Source organism: Empidonax traillii, unplaced genomic scaffold, assembly GCF_003031625.1.
Source record: "Empidonax traillii isolate 1590-97213 ecotype Southwest subspecies unplaced genomic scaffold, ASM303162v1 scaffold1145:size269165, whole genome shotgun sequence".
NCBI lineage: Eukaryota > Metazoa > Chordata > Aves > Passeriformes > Tyrannidae > Empidonax > Empidonax traillii.
In genome coordinates this window covers 23859-46148 of record NW_020956338.1, presented here as the reverse complement: position 1 = coordinate 46148, position 22290 = coordinate 23859, and the positions used below count along the sequence as shown (strand labels likewise).

Sequence of the window (22290 nt, the reverse complement as noted above, 5' to 3'; positions counted from 1 at the left end):
ACTGATTTTCCTTGGCAGCATCACTTTTCCTCAGCACGAGCCAAGGCACGAAGTTCCAGAAGGAGAAAATAAAAATGGCTACGAAACAAGAAGCAGTCTGGCATTGGGAAAGAAATCAGAGCCTTTCTCTGAGCCTTCTGTTCCATCAGGTTAGTGCCATAGGGAAAATAAAAAAAAAAATTAAAATATTTAAAAAAAAAAAAAAAAAAAAAAAAAAAAAAAAAAAAAAAAAAAAAAAAAAAAAAAAAAAAAAAAAAAAAAAAAAGGGGAGGTTTGGGATGCACTTTTGTTATGAGCATTTCTGCTGCACGCGATTCAAAAGTTCACCAAACTTTTCGAAAAGATCCTCCACCCATTTGATGTTTTTCATGCACAGCTGCACGATCTCTTCCTGGCCCAGGTCTGCGCTCGTCTTCTGAACAGAAGAAATCTATTTAAAAAACAGAGAAGGATGGGGAGAGAGAGAGAGATTCACACACACACACACAAGTTAGGCTGCCAGAATTTAAGAATTTTCATTTTTATAGGTCTGCAGTTAAATATGAACCTTCTTTGGAAAAAAAAAAAACCTAAACAACTCTATGCTTTAAAACCAAGAGGAAATGCCCCCAGAAATGCATTTCTAAACAAACCAAGCCAGAGCTCAACTCTTGTATTTCTGCTACCTGTTTCCTCCAAGAATTTGCAGAAAAAATAAAGGAGTGGCGTTCTAAGACAAAATAAAGTTCCAGATCTGAGGAGTTACACACCCTGATGAAATTTGTTTGTTTTTTTTTTTTTTTTTATTTATTTTGGATAACAGTGCAGAATAGTTCAGGGAATCACACAAACCTTGAAAGCCTCATATCTGACTGTTGTGAGCAGCAGTGCCCGCTGGGGCAATGTGTGTGCTCAGTGTACCCTTTTATTTGCCAGAAAGAATCAATCCCAATAGGAGGCCTCAATCCATACTCATCCGCTGAGAAGATGAGCACAGTCCCTCCAGGTGGACTCAATTCCCTCGATAAATTTCCTCAAGGCATGTAAAATTAGCTCAGTGAGAACAATTACTTACCTCTTCTTTACACGTTAGATATATGTGATATTTGTAATGATGGAGTGAGTGATATAAAGAATACAACTGTATTTTTTCTGGATCTACTGTAAACTCCTGCAAAAAGAACAATTCTTTTATGTAAATTCACGTTATTTAGCAAGAGATATTACAGACATTTTCTTCTGTAAACCATTTTTTTTCAACAATTCAGAAACAGAGCGCTTCATTCAAATCATTATTTTGACACATTTTGCCAAACTGTAACTTAAAATATATCACAGTTATCTCCCACCTCCACTTTCCACATTGTTTTATCAAAACCAGGTTTGGGAATGCTTTCATTCAATTCTCTTGAATGCACTGCAAGTCCAAAAAGAGGCAAAACACCCCCTTCTCCAACAACTATTGCAAGAATGACCAAAGCTTAAACCCTTTCCTACCAAATTGATGGGTGACAAACTATCTATTGCAGATGAGTTAAAATAATGATTTAATGTACTGCTTTTGATGTTGGTTTTTAACGTCCTCTTGTTACAGAAAAAGCACCTCACTCCCAGATTTTACGTTTTGATAAACCTACCAGAACACCTCATACACGAAGCAGCATTTTATACCCATGTAAATGTGGTTATCATATTACAAGTCAGATCGTGGTAAACCCCTTTTTGAAGACTCACCTGTGCTAATTTAGTGGTTGACTTGGAAGCCCTCAGTGTTTTTTTGTTGTAAGCTTTCCCATTCATTTTGATCTTGGACACGGACGTTCCTCCACATTTCGCCTTGGGGTCCCGAGTGATCACTGTCAGCTCAGGGAAGTTTTCCAAAGCGTTCTTTAACAGAGCATATATAGAGAAAAAAAAAAAATAAAAAATCAAGAGTGGCCAGACTGATGACAAATTGGCCATTTTCCTTTGAAAAGTTTAGAGTGCAGCCTATTATGAAAAAAATTGTTCTTCCACAAAGACCTGATAAAGTGTTTTTATCAGATCACGCAACCAACCACATGGAAATTGTGACCACCTGGTCTTCTCCGCTGTCACTTTTCAAAGCCAGAAGATCCTTTCGTTGCGTTTCAAGATTATCATCTGTGATTCTCTCACCAGAAAGAGGGGTAAAAAAAAAAAATTAAAAAAAGGAAGGCTCTACTGGGCAATTTCTACTCAAGAATCTCCAAGGCCAAGTTACTCGAGGATCCCTAAGTATTTAATGCCTAATCAGGCACACAAAGCTTTTGTCCCATCTTTTGTGAATTGCAAACTAATTGTCTCGTATCATATCCGTAAAATAAGAAAGCTTCTGCACAGTGCAGTAGAAGGCTGGTTCAAAAAGGCACAAATTTAAGACATATTAAGTCAGGGGAGTGAACTGCACTTCTACCAGCTTTAGTTCCACGTTATTTGCATGAGCAAATTTGAATACAACTTTTCTTGTACAAACAGTACTATAATCCAACAACCTATAATTCATTAGCTCTTTATGTATATCTGTAATTGTTTTCCTTTATTAAACAGAGCTCTCAGTGTAAAGCTATAAAATCCACAGCACAGAGGTAGCAGGAACCCTGAGCACTGTCCACATCCAGACTTCACTGCAATGCTTTCAAACTGGAACAACTTCAGCAGGCTTCAATTATTTAGTTTTTCTACCCGCTGTGATAGTTTTTCTCAAGGTTGATTTTGAGTATCAAGGTGGGAGGAGGGGTGTCTGGCCACTTTTGCCTTCCCCTGGAGAATTCCCAAGAGCTGGAAGAATTTACATGGTCCCACCACTGACCCAAACCAGACAAATCTGGATTGGAATGAAGAAGAAAATACCGGTGATTTCTGCATCCTTGAGAGCATGAGACACAAAATGGTGGTAATAATTTTCAAATGAAATTTGCACAATTCAGATGAGATGCTTCACTTACTGAGCTTCCACTAAGGCAGTGGTAATATTTTCTGAGGTTTTTTATAAAAAACTGTTACACACAGGACACAATAAACTGTTGTAAGTATAAAACATGACACAGGCAAAACTATCAAACACTGACTGCTAACCTCAGTGTCTGCTTTGCAATCCAGTGATAACATATTCCACATTAACTGTGTCCATATTGGAAAACCAATTTATCCATGCTAATCAATGCAGAACAGTAAAACTGTGAATGACAAATGGTATTTTTCACTTATTGCTTTCTCATTCAGCCTCTAATATCTCAACTCATTATTTGATCCAAGGTAGAATAGAAACAGACCTTCATTAATCATCAAATCAACCCAGATCTTAAAGAGCATCAAACACATTTTCCTAACCAACACGAAGTTATGGCAACAAATAGGTATTTCATTTTTATCCAAAATATTGACCCAAGGATGGCACAAGTTGGTACCTTCATACCAGAGAAAAACATAAGAGGTTTTTTTATCTTGCAGATGACATCCCAAGCAGATCCCTTCCTTACATCCATTAAATTCTTGCAGCTAATATGATGAAACACAGGCTTAAGTTAAATTTATAGATATAATCTTTACATGACCTGCCTCTAAGTGAACACACAGCAAAGCTATTGCATTCATTATCAACTCCAACTGAATAAGCAGTTGTAATGACATGTTGGTATTACAGAAAGTTGTATCAGTTTTTTTCCCCTTAAAGTGGGAACTCAGCTACCTCTCACTTTTTGTGTCCTGAGAACGTGACTAGAATTCCACAAGCCCCAAGCCTTCCTACTTTAAGGAGGAAGCCACAAGGAATTCTGTGTCCAGCTGTTGGGAAAACGGCATAACGAACATCAAAAAAGTTCAAGAGTTGTGTGAATTACAGCTGTTTCACTGGTTGATGGTGTTCTCACCTCTGAAACAATGCCACTTTCTGGCACACAAGACTTGCCAGGAAGGGGCTGGGGTGGGGGACAAAAGGGTGTCTTTTATTCCCGAGCAGGAGGACATGAGGAAATTGCCTCAGGTTGTGCCAGGGGAGGTCTAGATTGGATATTAGGAAAGATTTCTACACCAGAAGGGTTATTTATCAGTGGTGAAGTCACCGTCCCTGGAGGTATTTAAAACACGTGGAGATGAGGCACTCAGGGACAGGGTTCAGAGGTGGACTTGGCAGTGCTGGGTCAATGGCTGGACTTGACAATCCTCAAAGGTCTTCCCTCACCCTAAACGATGCTGTGAGTGAAAATAACCTTCACTCACTTCACTGCACTTGCAAAATCTGCGTTGCTGCTTGGAGGGTGGATGGGAACAGTAGGAACCCCAGTGATTATCCTCCTGTTTACCTTCTCTCTACTCAGATGTTACGGCTTCTCTCTTCCCTGGCCACATCCACACCTGTTTTTTTATTACTGCGTCAAAGCTGCTGCAATGTGGGCTTGTTATCCACACTTTTCTCAACCTTCCATGCTGAAGATACATGAAAGAGCACACAAACGAGTTGTCCTTGAGTCCCTCTGTCCTGGTTTTGAACTCCTCTGATCATGTTTCTCTACTTCAAAGAAGTTCAGACATCTGCTCCACAGCACAGCTATTTCATGTGAGAGTTTATTTTTAGGCAATGCCATCACTGAAACCAAAAGCTCTAGAAGGACAGGAAACACACTTGCTTTTGGCAAATTTGTGAAGCTTAAAAGAAAAAAAAAAAAAAAAAAAAAAAAAAAAAAAAAAAAAAAAAAAAAAAAAAAAAGCTTGAGAATGAACCAAAAAGCATGGGGAGTAAAGCCAGAACTTTACCTTCGCAGCATCAACTCCTCCATCCCAAAATGTTCTCCAAATGCCACATACAAGTACTAAATTTATAGCATCTCTCTCAGATCCATATTCACTTGTATTAAAAGTGTTGGGCTTGCACAGTGTGCATTCAATGCCTTCCTTGTGACACGACCTTTAAAATCCTCGAATTTGAAAGAGAATATACCTTGAAAGCGTGATCCAAGCGTAATTTGGGGAGCAGCCTCTTCCTATTGTCATTCAGCATGCCATCAATCTTTCTCATGTGAGGCAAAAGCAGCTCATCTAAAAGACACATTTGATTGTTGATTATTAAGAGATGCACAGCAAAGAGATTCATCTTCTATCTACACTTTGACCCTTTAATGCACAGCGTGGAAAGTAAAAAGAAATAAAGCAATTTGCACATAAACCGATTTTGAATGCGAGAGAAAAATCTTATTTTTCGGACCAGCCCATTAAGCTGGTCTAGATATTATGCAGTTTAATTGCCCCTTCTCGAGAGCATAAATTTTAGAGACAATTTCACACCATTTCCTCCTCGACAGTTTCATTGTTTTATGAAGACAAGTTTGTGGTTTTGACATTTGTTATTCCGTTTTACAAGAGATGGCCCTGCTGGCATTTATAACAACAGAAATCGAGGAAAGTGCTTCCTGATAAAAGTGATATCTGATAAACCACTGTGAATTGCACAGTATACAGCTGAACACAGGCATGTGGCCATGAATGAAAATTTACAGCTCAGTATGGAGCCTTTTATCTGTAAAGTGAATTTCTTTGCTTTCAGTGGGACTGCTGACACAATGCACAGGTCTGAAATCCTGAGGTGAGTGTGCACTGATGCACAGTAAGAGCAAACCAGGAATGGAGAGGACAGAAAACAGAGTTTTTTAAATGCAACCAAACAGAATATAGTACAAAACAACAGCCTGCAACTAAATAATACATGAAATAATTCCTCTTTTGAGATCTTCATCTTTATAAAGGAGTGTTTTTTCCTAAATTTTGAGAAATAGAAGTTTCAACTTGTATCCTGGAGCCTACTAGGCTAAGTAAGTCCAAATAGTTTGTCCTCAAACAAAAAGTGTGTATTAATGCAGTTTTCTTTAATCAGTACTTTAAGACTTCAGAGTTTGAAAAGCAGAATTTTTCATAGCAGCAAGAACGAAACTTTTGTGGTTTTTTTTTTTTTTAAAAACCCAAACATTTGATTGACTGATTTATAATATTAAAATCTAGAGAGAACACACAAATGTTAAACATACTGTACCATTGCTCTTTTCCAAGGCTTGCATGGTGTCAGGATCCAAGGCAATGCTAACAAGCAACTCCATGTAGCTCTTAAAAGTCTCCTTCATAGCTCTTGTGTTCAAAAAGCGAGTAACGAGGGGAGCTGGAGGTACAACCTCTGAAAATGAATCGCAACAGAATGAATTTTTTCCCCTTAATACCCTGCAAAATAGTTGGGTTTTTTTAAAACCGAAGGTTTCTCTCTTAAAACACAAGTGACCCCTACTGGTACCCCAAGAGATTGAAACTCAATGTAGTCAACTGGAATAAAGTGCTTACCTGCCAAAAACAGGGGCAGAACCCAAATGTGCTACAAATGGTTCAGGTCTTTTTTTTTTTTTTTTAACTATCAGCATTTCGATTATAAATTCCTGGAATTTACACATTTTTCTATTACTGTAGATTAAAGTCTAGAGAAAATTGATAATGAATAACTTCAGTCAAGTGAAGGGAAATGCCCCACATGCAGGTTTCGCGTCAATGCAACCGCATCCCAAAACTGCAGAATATGAATTTGGCCATTAGGAAAAAAATAAATAAAAATCCCAGAGCTCAAATATCACTTAGGAGGCTTCACACCATCGAAGCCAATCCCTCCTAATTTTTCAGCTCACCAAAAAAAACCCCCATGTAAACCAAATTTTACCAGAGGAGCAATGAAGGGCATATTTGTGCTTATTCTGAGGAAGCTTTTATTTTTTTTTTTCACAGACAGCAATTTTAAACATGCACATGGAGTAGTCACTGCTTCTAATCAACACTCTGGAAGCTTTTTATAGGCTCCGTGGCTGGCACCAGGGTTTTCAGTAATTTAGCCAGCAGGGCTGTTAAACTTCCTTGGACAGACACATTTCTGTGGATGACTATCATCACCAGGTTACTTAGGATTTTAAATATGGACACAATTGTACATTATCAATGGTTACCTGGGCAAGTCTGCCTGAAAAATAATATTTTAAAGGTGTTGTTCTCATAGAGGCAATGTTCCAGTACACCACTGGTAGCTTGTCAGACAAACACTGCAGGAATGTTATTTTTGACCCAACATGCAGTTGCAATGGAAAATTAAGGAAGAGACTCGTTCTTGAGATGTATTAAAAAAAAAAAAAAATTAAATCAGCTTCTCCTCCTGCAACTGTACCCATGGTAGCAAGCAAGCAGTAAAAAGTATATTTATCTCTCTGATAAACTACATTTAAGATCATTTCAGTGATGCTCACACATGAACAGTAAGCAAAAAGTTTTGAGAAACTCATTTTTCATGGCACTGTCAGATTTTAAATTTCCTTTCTGGTACGGAAAAGTTTGCAAGGTCAAACAATGCCATTTTATAACACTCTTTTCATTTAAGTTCAGACGGGCCCAGGTGCCATCAATGGTATCTCACTCACCATCCTCTTCGCTCTGGGCCTCGGGGGAAGAATCGGACTGGGAAGATGAAAATTCCTCTTTCCACTTTTTCCTTTTCTTTGGTGGTGGTTCAGCCTTTACCTTTGGCTGTTTAGCTTTGGGTTTCACGGAAGAGACTTTTGTTGCTGTTGGTTTTGGGGTTGGTGGATCAGGGGGTTTGATGTTGCTGTTACTCGGTTTGCAGTGAATGGTCCTGCAATGTTATGGAGATGATCTTCGTGAAAATAATTACCGCACAAGTTTTGGCATTAATAAAAGAGATATATTTTTATTTAATCAGATTATATTCCCCATTTATATATTTATATGTTCACTTACTTCACTGCCACCTGTAACTGGGAATCAGGTCATACACACTACACTACTGTATTTTTGATATAATGCTTAACAATTATTCTCAGCTACTTATGATTAAATAATATTCCAACTTTATAACCAGATAAAACAGGCACAGAAATTTTAAATTGCCCAATGTCAGTAGAGTTTATGAGCCAGGGGAGATTGGAGCTAATATTAAAATTGGCTATTTAACTGAAAAGAAAGCATGGCACTAACTAGTATATACTAGGAGAGAATAGTCACTAAAGCAATCCAGAAAAACATACCTAACTATTAAAGTCCTCAGGATACAAGAAAACAACATAAAAAAAAATTAAAATCATCACATCAGTGGGCTTTGGTGGCCAAAGATGACAGAAAAAATGGCACATGGAACCCTGACACCTCCCAAATAAATTACTGTTGAAGAGACTAGAAGTAGGGAAGCTTTGACATGGCAGTAATTTATATTTGATTTCTTAAAACAAAAACAGACAGTTCTCAGTTAGCAACTCTGAGCAGAATTAATAATCCTGAGTTATAACTCCTGTTTGCTGAAATAGGAAAACAATATGGCAAAATGAAAAACAAATTGAAATAAAATACCTTGCTGACTGCACAGGCTTGATCCGTGGTTTTTTTGAGCACACTCTGACATATTCCTTTTTGTTTGCATTTTCCACAAACTTCACATACACTCGCTTGTATTTTGTTTTTGCATCGCCAAAATACCCAAGATACTACAAGAAAAAAGAGGAAAAAAACAAAACCAAAAAAACTCACAAGTGTTTCTGTTAAATAAAATTAGTCAGTTTAACAATTGAAAAGGTCAATACCAAAGGAAAAAAAAAATCAGTTTAAAAAAAAAGAGGGTTACATACAAAGATATGCTATTCAACAGCGTTAATATAAGAAAAATTCTCCATCAGATTTCCAGATAATATTTAAAATTAAGGAAAGTTAGGCCAGAGGTACTGGACTACTAACCCCCCACCCCTCAAGGATGATTGCTAAGAATGTAAGCCAGAATCATATTTTAGTTTGTTTCCCAGATTTCCATGAAGGAAATCAGCTCCCACGGGGCTGGATAAGGAATTTTTTTAAGACTCACACTGTTAGTAGCAGCAAACTCTCTTTGTCCGTCTCGCACTTCAGGAACAAACTTTTGCAGCAAAGCCTTCTGTACTTTCCAGATAGCTGGAGGTTCCTTCCCTGTTTGCAAAGCAACCTGTAAGAACATAAAATTATTTGCTAAAAACAGTGCTTATTTTAATTCCCAAAATGTGTTAGTAACTCGGATAAAATTGAAATACGTAATTTGAAATTTCAAACCCCTGTTTGCATCAGGACACGTTTGTAATTATTATCTTTAATGAGAATTCTCTGTAAGTCCTACACAAAATGACTAATTCAAATAAACTCCCTCTGGAAAATATATATTGGTTGTATTTGGTTACTTTTTCATGACTCTTCAACTAACTACAATAAAACCTGAAATTTCACAATATATGTCCTAGCATATTGAATCCATTTTATAAGAGGCAAGGGAATATCTCAAACTGATAGCATTTGTTTTACGTGACAAAACTACATGAATTAATTTAAAACTGCAACTCAGAAAAGGATGAACACACAGACAAATAATCAAAAGCATCAGGAATTTTCTAAGAGTAAGAACATTGCTGGCTATGATAGCCCCCAGAGGAAAGGTAAACACGCAGAAGAATTTAAAATGGAGAAGCAACAAAACCAAACCAAACCCAGAAATCAAAGACAAAATGGAAATTCACATAAACTCAGGTGAAGAGCTGTACTGGTTGCTTAGGGAAACCTTTTCTTGTTGGAATACCAAGCAGAACTTCTTACAAAAATACAAAACAATTCCATTCAAGATCTTCTGCAGAAGTCCAAAAGTCATTTCCTCAACACCTTACACTTGAAAGTCTAGTCCTACCTTCTTAACAAAGAAAGAAAAAAAAAAAAGGTAGTCAACTGCCCGTGAAAAATTTATGCTTTTTAATATTCAAACAGGCAATTCCAAGTTCTAACAGAGGTTACCAGCAAGCAGATTTACTTTCCTGTGTGTGGAGCATAAAATGGGTCATGTACATCCAAAACATATTGGCAGTCTGCACTAGAAACGAACACACCTTTAAGGCATTTTGGCAGCAATCGAGGAATATCAGAATAGAAACACAAAACCAATACGCAGCCTCTCCCCTCTCGCTAGTTTGTTGAGGCTGAATTCATATGCAGGATTTTTCATGATGTTTTTTCCCCCCTCTCCCAGCAAAAATATTCAGATTACCTTTAGTGTCTCTATATCCTCAATCTTCACCACGAACTCGTCACGTTCTCTGTACATGCCCTCTCCTCCGCTGTCCGTGTTCTCCTCGTCGGTGCAGCCTTCTATCGCAACGGCCTCCTGCGCTTTTGCCAGCTGTTCTGAAGTCACAGCATCCTGCTGAGCTGCTTTTAAGGGCTCAGCTGGATTCACTTTCTCCTGCACGTTGCCTACAGGGGCAGTTGTCTGGGGAGGTTCCTGCTTTGTTACAGCAGTGGTGGCGGTGGCAGCAGCAGTGACAACTGTCCCCTTTTCGGTTTCTGAGGGGAAAAATCCGTATTTTGGTTAAACAAAGTATCAAGGGTTAGCAGTGTAATATGGGAACTAGATTTTTCTTTTTTTTTTCCTGTTGCAATATATATTAAAAGCAACTATTCTAGGGAAAAAATCCTGTTCTAGGAGTTCAAATAGCAGCAGTATCTTGGCCACAACTAAACCTTAAGCAAAACCAAAACCACTGCAGCTAAATACCTCTGTTTGTATTAAACTGCTGCATCTGTCAGCATCTGGGATTAACACAGATGAATGCTTTAGAAAACAACTTGACAGCCACAGACAGATCACTGGGAAATACTGTTGTACTTTGTGGCAACAAGCAAGCACAACAGTAAAGGTCACAGCACTGAATCCTGGTTCCAGTCTGCTGATAAGTTAAGTCTTCTTAAATTGGATTACAGAAAGGGAAACACACATGAAACAGTAAAAAAACATTTTCTGAATGAATTTTGGATATTTATCATTCATATCTTCTGGTAACGGAACCGGAATTTCCAGGCTACAACTTTGGCAATATCCTAATGGCTTTTAATATTAACAGAGGTGAGCAATGAGGACTGACGATACAAAACAAAGGGAAAGAACATTCTTCTCCTCCTCTATTCCAAAGAGCCAAAGGAAAATCCCACCTTCCAAAATTATTATTCTTTCCCACCTGAAAAAAATTAGAATCCTTTTTAGATATTACTTCATAGTCTTCTACACGTACTAGTTTTAACGCTGACTTGCTGATCTAAAAGAAATCAAGTTATATTTTCTCTAAGACAATTACTAATCACTTAGGAAACTCAAAATAACCATTTTACAGTTTTGTTACAAGCACTGCTAATTGTTGACTTTTTCACTCCAAAAATTATTAAAAAAGACAACGTAATAAATTTTAACAAAAGTGACTCCGAACAAAAGATTTCCATGTCAAAATCAACGTGTCAATACAAGATCTTTACACCAAATATCTGAAGATTCATTAAATCCATTCAGTAAAATTGTTAAGCCACAAAATATGTTCTTCTGGACATATCAACATCACATTATTGCAAATATGCTTTATTTCTTTGCCCAGTGAAAGCCATGCCAGCTTTAATTAGCCACAGCTTTATTAGTGCCCAAGTACAGTTACCCACTCTTCAGAACACCAGATAAAGGCACATGTGCTCTTTAATCCTATCAACAACAGATTGTGTTTTAGTATTTGCCTTTCTGTACTTATCTGCAAAAACAAGACAGAGGAGGGAATTATTTGAAAACCTGCAAACCACCAGCAAGTAAGGGAGATGCTTAGTAATGACATCTTGTACAATGGATGAGCAGTCTTGGATACAACAAACCAGGAGGGGGAATTCAAGGAATGGGGGGTATAAATATTACATCCTTGTGGATAATAAAGGAGATACAGCAAATAAAATGCTAATGGAAATTCCCACCCAGCAAAAAAAAAAAAAACCCTTGGAAACATTTTCTCTGGACGTTGTACAAGCAAAAATGGCTTATTAAAGTTAAGAGGCTCACACCGTGGCACTGTCCACATTTTGGCTTTGGGGGAAGAACAACAGTCACTGATTGTTGTTTAAAATACATGTTCAACTGAAAGACACAGGAGGAACCTCACCTTCTGTAGCAGACTTTCCAAAATGCATGAAGTTAACAATTCCATAGAAATACCCACACAAGAATACAGAATAGTCATTAATATAAGGTATTGCTTAGCATATTGCGTATTGTGCAGTATTTTCCCAGCATCTTTGGTCTAATTATTACAATTTTGGGTAAATCACATCACCCCTAGAGAGAAAAAAAAAATCTCCCTCTCTTCTTTAATCTAAAAAGGGAAACCATTACTTCACTCTTATCTTGTTAAGAATCAGCCTATGGGTCACAGGTCCCAAGTCCTGAGAGGAGATAAAGGAATGTTTCATTTTCTCCCTGTGATTATTTTGGAAGACAATGGTATTTCTCTTGAGTTAGTACAGTTATTGTGATTGGCTGGATAGTTTCTAATTGCTCATCAGAGGAAAAAAATAAACTTGACTGAAAAGGCCTGTCTAGGCAAAAACACGTTGCATGTTGAAAATACTTCAAAACAAACAGATGTAACACAAATGAAACCAAAAACTACCTAATACTGCAATTAGCTCTCGTTGCTGCCCCTCCCTGCCCAAAACAATTTTTTGTTCTTTTGCTAGCAATGTATTATCAACGTGGAGGTGCAAACACCCCTGATTACCACAGCTGAAATCAAACTCAAGTGACTCTCACCTTGGACAAGCCCAGTCAAACCAGTGCTCAGTTTACAAGGGCCAAAGTTGTTCCATAAACGCATTTTGTGCAACTTTATCGCCACAGAGAGCGCCACGTTTAACCCTACCTAGGAAGAGCTTAATGCCTGCTGATGGCAATTGTTAATATGTTCTCTTGCTTTAATTTTTTTTTTTTAAAAATAGGTTTAGAACCTCTGACACGATGGTTTGTTGAGGTTTCCAGATGAAAATCGTATTTAGCATCCTAAGCCAGAAACGAAGATAAAACACACATTGTTCCTACTCCAGGCTAAAATAACTTCTTGGCATTAGAAGAGTCCTACTTAAATAACATGAAAAACTTTATTTACGTATTTTCTAATTGTGAAAAACACTAGTTCAGTCCATGGCCAATACACCTTTTGAACAAAACTCTGAATTACGGTCAAAACCAAAACAAACCAAAACCGGTACCTGAAGACAGCTAAAAATTCTTAATTTCTTTTTCCCCCATCAGCTACAGAAATCTCCTTCAACTTTTGCACTTGTAGTAACCATTTTACCTGATTTGATCTTCCTATCAGATGTGTCATCCAGGGCTGACAATGCAGTAGAGATGCTCTTCTGAAGGTCGTGGTTACCACCCACGGAATCATCTTCATCAGAAGAAAACGAAGGCAACGTTTCTAAATTTTTCTTAAGTTCTTCGTCAGCTTTTTTGGTCGGGCTTTCCCCACTAACCTCAGGAGCAGCTGCAGGTGTTGCTGCTGCTGGCTGGGGCTTTGCAGAGGGCTGTGGGCAAGGGGCACGAACTATTTGTGTAACTGGTCGCCTAGTCCTGTTTGGCATTCGCACAGCTGGGGTCGAAAACTGTTGCCTAGGCCCGGACTTGAGAAAGTCTAAAAAAGATGCAATAAATCCCGTTTTGACTTCGGGCTGCTTTTCTTCAACTTCTTTAATTTTTTGCCTCATCCTCTCCTGATGTTGGTAAGTGTCGTAACAGCTTTCAGAAACAGGAGAGGAGTAGGTGAAACACGAGTCGTTTCCTCTGGAATTCTGACGTTTACACTGCCCGCTTCTCTTTACCTGTTTCTGAATTGCACCGTCATCTTCTGCAGCACTTTTGTTTTGGCTCTTTCCTTTGCTTTTTTTCTTCTGGAGGTTCCCTTGAGCTAAATCTTGGCATTCTTCTTCAGTTCTGTTAACGGCTCCATCTCCGCTCTGGGGCAGGGATAGCGGCTGCAATGGAACCTTTGACTGGTTACCTGCTACTGTACCGTCATCACCACCCACATTAAAATCATTCTCCGAAGCAGCACTTTCTTCACTTAGGCTCCTACCACTGGAAACAAACTCTGTGTCTCTCGCATTCAGTGCACCATCGACAGAAGCATCGTTATCTTCTTCAGATTCGTGACTGATGCTGGATTGTTTCTTAACTCGAACTGCCCCTTGTTCCTGCTCTTCCTGACCGGGGCCAAGGCTGGGAGAGGTCATTCTCGTTGGTACATTTTGCTCGGAAGTTTCAATGTGCTGCTGATCCAGGTTCACAGTTTTTGTCTGTATTGCTGCCACCGGTGTAAGATTTAGAGTAATTTGGCCTCCGTTCAGAGAGATATTATTTCTGCTTGCTGGCTTTCCAACTACAGTAGGTGAGGCACTAAAAACAGAAGACACGTGTCTTACATCCAGTGACTGGAACTGTGCTTTGGACTCCTCGCTGTTTTCAACAGTCTGGATTTCCTCTTCGTTAGAAGCTGATTTGGCAAAGTCAGATGGAGTCACTCCACAGGCTGCTGCTGTTGCTGCTAAGATGTCATCCACATTGGACAATATATTCCTCTCATCACTGAGAAGTATAGATTCTGGGAAACATATTGAACTAAGAGAAACAAACTGATTTTTCGAGTCATGCTGATTTGTCTGAGTGAAATGATCTTTCGCTGCCAAATGCTGCTGTAGTGGTTTCGAAGGCTCAGAAATGTCCATTTTCATGACTTCTGAACCCTGACCGTGCAGCTGCTGCTGGGAATGACCCCCGTTACTTTGAATAATATGGCCATCCATCTGAAGGAACGGATGCGTCACCTGCTGGGGACTCTGGATCCTCTGCACTTGCGGCGACGCCTTTGCCTGTCCCAAACCCGCCTGCAGTATCGACTGGTGAAGGATCTGCAGGTCGCAGGTCGACTCCAGCAGGACCTGCGCGCTGGGCAGACACAGCTGGTGGCCGTGCCTCAGGGCATGAGGCTGCACCTGCGGTGCCGCACTGATGACCTGGCCCTGCTGGTCTGCAGTCTTGCTCTCGTGTACCTTGTGCATCAGAGAACGCTGCTGGTTCAGCTCCTTGGCGCTCACGGTCACCTGCGTCGTTCGCAGTAAATTCGCCGTCTTCTTCATGTCGTGGCTTAGGCTGCTGATGTGGCCGATGTGCTGGGAAAGCTGCTCCACAGAACCGGCCATTCTTTCGTCCTTTTTCGTTCCTTGAAGAGCGAGCCCGACAACTTGATCCTCAAGGCGAGAGTTACTTCTGATTACGCTTTGAGAGTATCTGTCGTTTGCTTTTGAGACCCTATATGTTGCATCCTGAGCGTTGATTTCCTCCTCGGCGAGGCTTTGAGTGGAAGGTTCAAGAGCAGCTTGCTGTTGCAGTGCCTGCATCTCCTGCATTGATAACTCCTCCTCCTGTTTGGATGAGGCGTACAAGTTAGAGTCAGACTTCCTCTTCACGTAGGCCTTTGTTTCCGAGGAAGGCCTGCTGTTCTGCAGCGTCTGGGAATGAGCTGGGGATGCAAAAGGAGACTGGACAGAGGGCAAAAACTTTTGAGACTGTGGAGAGGAGGATTCTTGCGACTGAGAGTTCTGAGAAGAATGCAAAGAAATATAGCTTTGATTAGGACTCGAGGCTGGAAGGGTTTGCACCCGAGGAGAGGCGTTAAAGGAAAGAGAAGGCGACGTCAATGTTAAAGACTGCCCTGAAGAATAGCTTTCTGAAGGACTAACGGCTGATAAAACTTGTGATTGAGATGAAAAATTAACTTGGGACTGGGTAACTGGAGATAAACCCTGAGAGTGACTAGAAGAGTAGCTCTGAGACTGGCTGACTGAAGAAAGTTCCCTCATTTGCCCAGAGTAGTTGTCATTTGGAACTGAGGTCAACGCCTGTTCCTCTGAGGAGTAACTCAGAGTCTGACTGTCGGAAGTAATGGTTTGGGATTGCCCAGAGAAAGTCAATGTTTTATACAGTGAGGGCAGCTTCTCAACCTTGCTGGACGAGAAATCCTGTGAGTGACTGACAGGTGGCACACTCTGAGCCTGGCAGGACACGTAGTTTTGGGACTGACTGACCGACAGGAGGCTCGGGAGCTGTGCCGTAGAATAGATCTGTGCTTGGCCTGTGATGACAGAACTCTGGTTCTGTGCAGTTTTGGCATAGCTTTGTGTCTGCACAGTGGGAGCTACACTTTGAGGTTTGGGGGTCTTTGCGGACCCCGGGGGCTGCTTCATGGAACAGTTTTTCACTTTTGCCGTGGAAGCAGGCGGAAAACCGGGCGAGGGAATTGCAGACGTGTACGACTGAGCGAGTTCCACCGTGACTTGAGAAGTCTTCTGCTGTGGTCCTCCGTTGCTCACCTGAGTAACATCTCCGACCGGACTGCAGGATAACGCCGAGTGCCTGGACGTATCCTGAAAATTAACTCCACTGCTACTCGTCAAATAGCTGTGTAAGGAATGCTGGGAAACAGCCAGCTGGGGCTGAACAGACTGAGTGCTGGAAGGCCGCTGATGGTGTTTAATGACACTACATTCTCGCTGGAGCGCTCTGTCGATCGACGCCGCGGTGGAACCGGTGAAGGCAGACGTGCTGTACGCCTGGGACACCTGCTGGGCTCCTCCCAGGGTCGAAGGCAACAAACTAAACTGAGGCTGCAGGAGATGGGGCGCGGACTCTTGAGCGGAGCGGTATGTTGATGACTGGGGGGGGATGCTGGTACTTAGCACAGAGCCGCCCAGGCGCTCGAATGTCAAAGCGGTGGGGACAGCGCCTTGCGAGGTTTTAATCTGTAATAAAGGATCATGGGTAGTTAAGAGACCGTTTGATGTAGCACTGAAAGTAGTATCTTGGAGAGTAAGAGAAGGGGTAGTGGCAAAGTTTCTACTGCTGAAAGTGTTGGGATGCTGATACGCTGACAGAGCGGATGTTGGTGGAAATGTTCCAGAGGTTGGCAAAGCTCCAGTAACAAATAGTTCTGTGGCTGTTGAGGAATGCATACCTGGAAAAAAAACAAAAAACAAAACATGAAGGAAAAAAAGCGCATAAGGGGGCTTTACAAGTTACAGCATTTCTGTAAGTCATTTCACTGTAAGCTCTTACAGCATTTACGAACATAACGTTCTTCGGAATCACCACCCTTTACATAAAAAACCATGCTAAGTGAGGCACTTTTGGTGGGCAATTTTTAAAATCGAAGTGCAGGTTTTTCTAAGAATTTCAAACTCTGTACCTGCAGTGAATTGCCAGGGGGAAAGCCTCATATCCTTAAGGGGCAAACTGAGTGTAAAAAAACTGTACAAGATTAATTCTGCTTTGAAACTGAAAGTTCTTTATTAGTTTTTATTTCGGTTTAAGGAATTCATAGCGAACTGGATCAAAAGCCCTCAACGCCTTCAATACGCAGTAAAAAGGCAAAATTACACCTCACCAAATGCAATACACACACAGCTAAAGGAGCAATCCCATCTCCTGCATTTACCCTCACCAGTACTTTTATAACTCACTTTATGGGAAATATTTCAGAGCCTACAGTGAAATAGCTAATGGTCTATACACTTGGCATTTAATTTTCTTAAAAGCAGGGTTTTGGCTTTCAATACAAGCAATAAATACGATTTCTACGCTTTCCAAAGTGAGAGTCCAAAATATCCACAGACAGCAACTATCTGCACGGTGCAACAGCAACCATCCAACTGAAAAGTGTAATATTACTTATTTGCATCCAGCCACTGGTATGACATCCTGGCTCAAACAAGACCTCTCAACAGAATATACTACTCCAGCTGAAACAGGAGTGTGACATTCCCTTGCAAGCCTTCAGGCTTACACCAATGATCCACAGCATTCAGAGCTTTTCACCCTGTAACTTGCAGGTATTGGTGAAGTTTGTGCACTGTTTCCAAAGTCTATGAAAAAAAAAAAAAACAGTGAAGAAGACAAGTTTATTCCCAGAGAAGCTTCAAATTCCTGTAAAGGAATGAATTTCCACCGAGGAATTAACTTGGGTATGCAAATTAGACAAAAAAATAAAGTCTCTGGTATAATTTGACTTTTTTCAATTCTTCTCCCATATTTAAAACAGATTTTAGTTTTGGATCATTTAAGAATAAATACAAAACTCTCAGCAAGTAAAGCTTGTTTTGAAAAAAACCCCTTCAATTAAAAAAAAAAAATTCATTTTAAAATACATGAACTTCTCTTAATCTCGTTGCAACTTAATCATACAATTGCTTTTGAAGGTTCAGGTGAGGCTGAGAAATAAATTCTTTGTTTCTCCCTTTCAGTTCAAGACAACTGATATGAAGAGATGTGATAGTGAAGGAATGCCAAGGTATTTTTCATTAGTCAACAATAAGGTCTTTCTGAGCAAGAAGGCATACACAGTGTTTTAATGCACTTTTTTCTCCCCTATTCTAAAAAACTGCAACATCATTTACAACTGGGTTCTCTTTCTTTCACTGATCCCTACCACTAACACAAAGGTAAAGCCATCCAGAAGCAGCAAGGAACAGGAAGAATTTACACCTATTTTAATTGCAGATGTAATTTCTCATCTGACCTGTATTTTCTCTTTCTCTCCCACGAATCAAGACCCTTTCTGCTACACAGGTAATTTCTTGAACCAGACAAGAACCGGTCACAGAAGCACTAATATAGAACTGCTGGATTTTATATTTTTACTTTTGTTGAGGGGCAGACAAAAGGTATGGCAAAGCTAGTAAATTCTGTGCACAGACACACTTCCACTACCCTAAGAAATCAGAACACTGATAACACAGCTCACAGATCAAAGGAACACTTGGTGGGACAATGTAACACACTGTTCCTCCTTTTTCCCTCAAAATCAACAGCTGAAGGGTTTGGAGAAAAACCCCAAAGTAAGAAACCTTTCTAAAGAAAGGTCACTTTGAAGAGTGAAGAGCTCTTGTTTTCCCTCATCAAAAAAAAAAAAAAAAAAAAGTCTGTACAGGACAAAGCTCTCAGAAGACATATGGGGGGATTGAGGGTTGTGGAAAAGCAGCAAAAATTATTAAAAGGACAACAGAAAGCTCAGAGAACTAGTAATATTGAAAAACGGGCTTACTGATGAGTTCTTAGTAATGAGTACTGAGAAGTCTCTCAATCACTGGTACCAACATCAAACCCGACCCACAGCAGTGTCCCCATTCTTCACAAGTCACTGCTAGGCAGCTGCAATGGAGAGAATGCTTGGAGAAGAGAGAAAAAGGTTTCTTCCCAGCTGACATTCTGGCGTGAGGATGGCTCATCACAACTCAAAACACCCCTGATTATACTAAGATTTTTTGACAGATTAACGGTGTGAATCTTCATCTCTGCTGCCACGTATCTGCTCTTGTCAGCGGTGAGTAAAAAGCCACGTTGTCTATCCTCGACTTTTCTGAGCAGCTCTCCACAGAATGCAGCTGCACGTTACACTGAACAGAGCGAGTGCAAACTGTCAGCTAAAGGACTGTTCCACTCTTCCTACCTTGTGCCTCCTCCCCAAATCAGAACAATCACACAGCTGCACCGAGACACAGATCAGCTTGCTGATACAGAGGAAAACCATCCCACCAAAGGGAAAAAAACCCCCCTCAAACATCTTCTGTCGGCAGTGAATAGACCCGATTCACTGCACAGCTGCACAATCACTCCACAAGATTAACCATAACTTGAAGCAACCCACAGATGCAGTTGCAACACTTATCTTGGTGTGACTGCCTAGAGTGAGCTCAAAATATGCAGTTTCCTGCTCTGCACAGAAGGCCTGACAGATGGGGGAGGTTTATAGAGGGCAGTCAGTCTGCCAAAAGAGATGGCACATTTGCTTAGCTGTAGATTAAACCACTTATTTCTGTGTGACAGGCACCTCAGACCTCTTTGAGAACACCTTGCCCATTCCTTCTATGCACAGAGGGGCCAAAGTTATCCACAGGCTTTTAGTAGTATTATCACAGAAGAACTATCATAGGGAACAGAGTTTGAGAGTGAATGATCAGCTAGGATGTACAGGGAGTCTACCTGAACATGCTTACGATGATACTGAGACTAACCCCAAACAAAGTTGGTAGAATAAATTTGACTCGTTAAGACATCCTGTGCATCTAAATTCCTCCTAAACAAGCAGAACTTCTGCTCATATAATTCTTCTGCTAATATAGTTTCATTGACTTTGATATTCTTAAATATCAAGATGTAAAAGAGGTAAGAAAACATGCAGCCTTTTCAGTCAGTCGGGACATTTTTGTTCCAAATTCTCCCAAACATTCAATATAATCATGATAAAGTTTTATTTCAAGATAAAATTTTCACCTGTCTGCCAGGAAGGAGCCCTGAATTGTGGTAAAAGGGTAGATCCTGAAGAGACTGCTTGAGCAGTACGAGACTCAATAGCAGAGAGAAAATTCATAACTGAAGAAGTTTCCTTAGTGTTACTTCCAGCACTGTGCATACTGGTATCAAATATTCCTGAAAGACCTGGATGATGGTGGGGGCAAATGAAACAACAAAACAGACAATTCAGATGAAATTCCAAGAAGCTGCATCAAATAACAAGGATACATTCGTAATTCACAAAAAAAAGGAGACACGTTATGAAACATTAGCACTGTTACTAAAGTACACTGATTTTTCTGTGTTTAATTAACTCTTATACACTGTCCTCTTTTCACGTGAACTGGTAAAACACTCAGAATTCCTCCTGAAATGGGTTCAGCTTCTCTGTCTCACCCTTCGTGCAGGTTGTAGCAGGTTGGACAGCTCTGTAGGACTGGCACACGAAAAGGAGTTTTGGTTGCACTCCACAAACCCCATTGTGTGTTTGTGATGTGTCCCATTGCTCAGATCTCTCGATAGCAGGGGGCTCAATGGAAAGCCCTGCAGAGATCCAGAGTTGGGAGCAACTGAGATGATGTCCAGACTGCAGTTCTGACCCTCCCTTGTCCTGATCAAGGACCTGGCCAAGAGACTCCAGTCAGCACATGAGCTCAAACATCTTTCTTTAACACTGGGTTGCAAAGCCAGCATGAAGAGGTCATGCCCTGTCTTCTCCTGCCATGGAAACAGGTTATCATCGGGATCAAAAGACAGCTCCTGATGCAGATGTAACACAGCCTAACCTCCTGCTATGTTTAAAATAAATTGTAACATTCCCCCAGCACTGCCTCGGTTTGCACGTGTAAGTACCAGCAGTAGCAAGTTCCAGCTCGCATCAGTTCTGCTGTTTGCTCTGGTCTGGAACTGGTACGATTTCTGCTGCTGGCTTTGAGGCATGTTCAAGGTTTGGCCCTCGTGCATAGGCCCCAGCCTGAAAAGCTGTATTTTACAGAACAAACGCAGCTTCTTCAAAAGCCAACAAGTTACTAAGCATAACCTCCCTCTTACATTTTCCTTACTACTCACGGCATTTTGATCAAAGCTAACAACTTTCTGCCACAAACTCAGGTCTCCTGATACCACTTGCTACCACCTGCATGACAAACTCCCTACGATTACAAAATCCATCAACTTCAATTTGAATGACTTAACAGTTGTGATTTTTTTTTTTTCTCTCTCTGTAGCTATTTAGGCAGTATTCTCACGACAGGGACAGTTACCAGCAGGATGTTGTGTAGCAGAGTATCCAGGAAGCTGATGAGAAGCTGTGTATGTCTGTCTGTGAAGGTCTGTTTCTGAATGGGATGAATGTCCTCCTCCATAGCTTAAGCTAAGGGAGAAATGAAACATTATTAAACACAGATATACAGCTGTAGAAACAAAGATCACTTATGAAATCCCAATCACAAGCCACAACGTTGCAGAATTAAAGGACAGATGTAGTTGTGGTACAATATCACTAAAAATGTTAAGCAGATATAAAAGGTGCTACGAAACCTGACAAGCCAAAGGGGGAGGAGAAAAAAAAACAAACCAACCTTACAAAAATCAAAGCTTCTAATGGAAAAGTTTATAATGGACCAGGTCAGAAAGACAGAGGTCTTCCCAGTTCAACTGCGAGAAACACTGGCTGGACACTTTTTGTAATGATTTACTGATGTCAAGTCTGCAAAGCAGATGACTACGAATACAAGCCCACTTTAGCACTTCCACTTCTAATTCCATTAAAACTTACAGGACCTCATTTAATTCAAAGTCCGGAACAACTAGGAAGCTGTGGGAGCAATACTCTTTTAAAAATTTCAGTACTTTTGTGACAATTTAACAGAATTGACAGTGAAAGCACTACAGAGTGACAAATCTATCTTCAGCCCTCCTAGCATTAAATGTAAGTTAATGGTTCACAGCTTTTATTTACCATTTTTAAATGAGTCATCTAAATTAACGTGATGTTTTAATCAGGCTTAATGGAAGCAAACTAAAAATCTCCAGTGTCAGGGTCCACGCAAAAG

General features: G+C 40.3%; 1 protein-coding gene across 5 annotated transcripts in view; it reads right to left on the bottom strand.

Annotated features, from left to right (window-relative positions):
- Positions 1 to 6: 6 nt before the first annotated feature.
- Positions 7 to 22290, bottom strand: part of QSER1 (glutamine and serine rich 1) — a 36620-nt gene continuing 14336 nt past the window's right edge. For 2 of the 5 annotated variants that reach the window (XM_027905337.1, XM_027905340.1), the window contains exons 2-14: positions 21499 to 21608; positions 20216 to 20380; positions 13191 to 16901; positions 10079 to 10374; positions 8882 to 8998; positions 8377 to 8510; positions 7434 to 7645; positions 6023 to 6160; positions 4937 to 5034; positions 1714 to 1866; positions 1055 to 1150; positions 258 to 430; positions 7 to 162 (exon numbers count right to left, since the gene is read on the bottom strand). In XM_027905337.1, the coding sequence (XP_027761138.1) occupies positions 290 to 430; positions 1055 to 1150; positions 1714 to 1866; positions 4937 to 5034; positions 6023 to 6160; positions 7434 to 7645; positions 8377 to 8510; positions 8882 to 8998; positions 10079 to 10374; positions 13191 to 16901; positions 20216 to 20354 (5235 nt within the window). In that variant the 5' untranslated portion in view covers positions 20355 to 20380; positions 21499 to 21608 and the 3' untranslated portion in view covers positions 7 to 162; positions 258 to 289. Of the gene's footprint in view, positions 163 to 257; positions 431 to 1054; positions 1151 to 1713; positions 1867 to 4301; positions 4426 to 4936; positions 5035 to 6022; positions 6161 to 7433; positions 7646 to 8376; positions 8511 to 8881; positions 8999 to 10078; positions 10375 to 13190; positions 16902 to 20215; positions 20381 to 21498; positions 22199 to 22290 lie in introns of those variants that run through there. The other 3 variants (XM_027905339.1, XM_027905342.1, XM_027905341.1) reach the window with 3 other exon arrangements.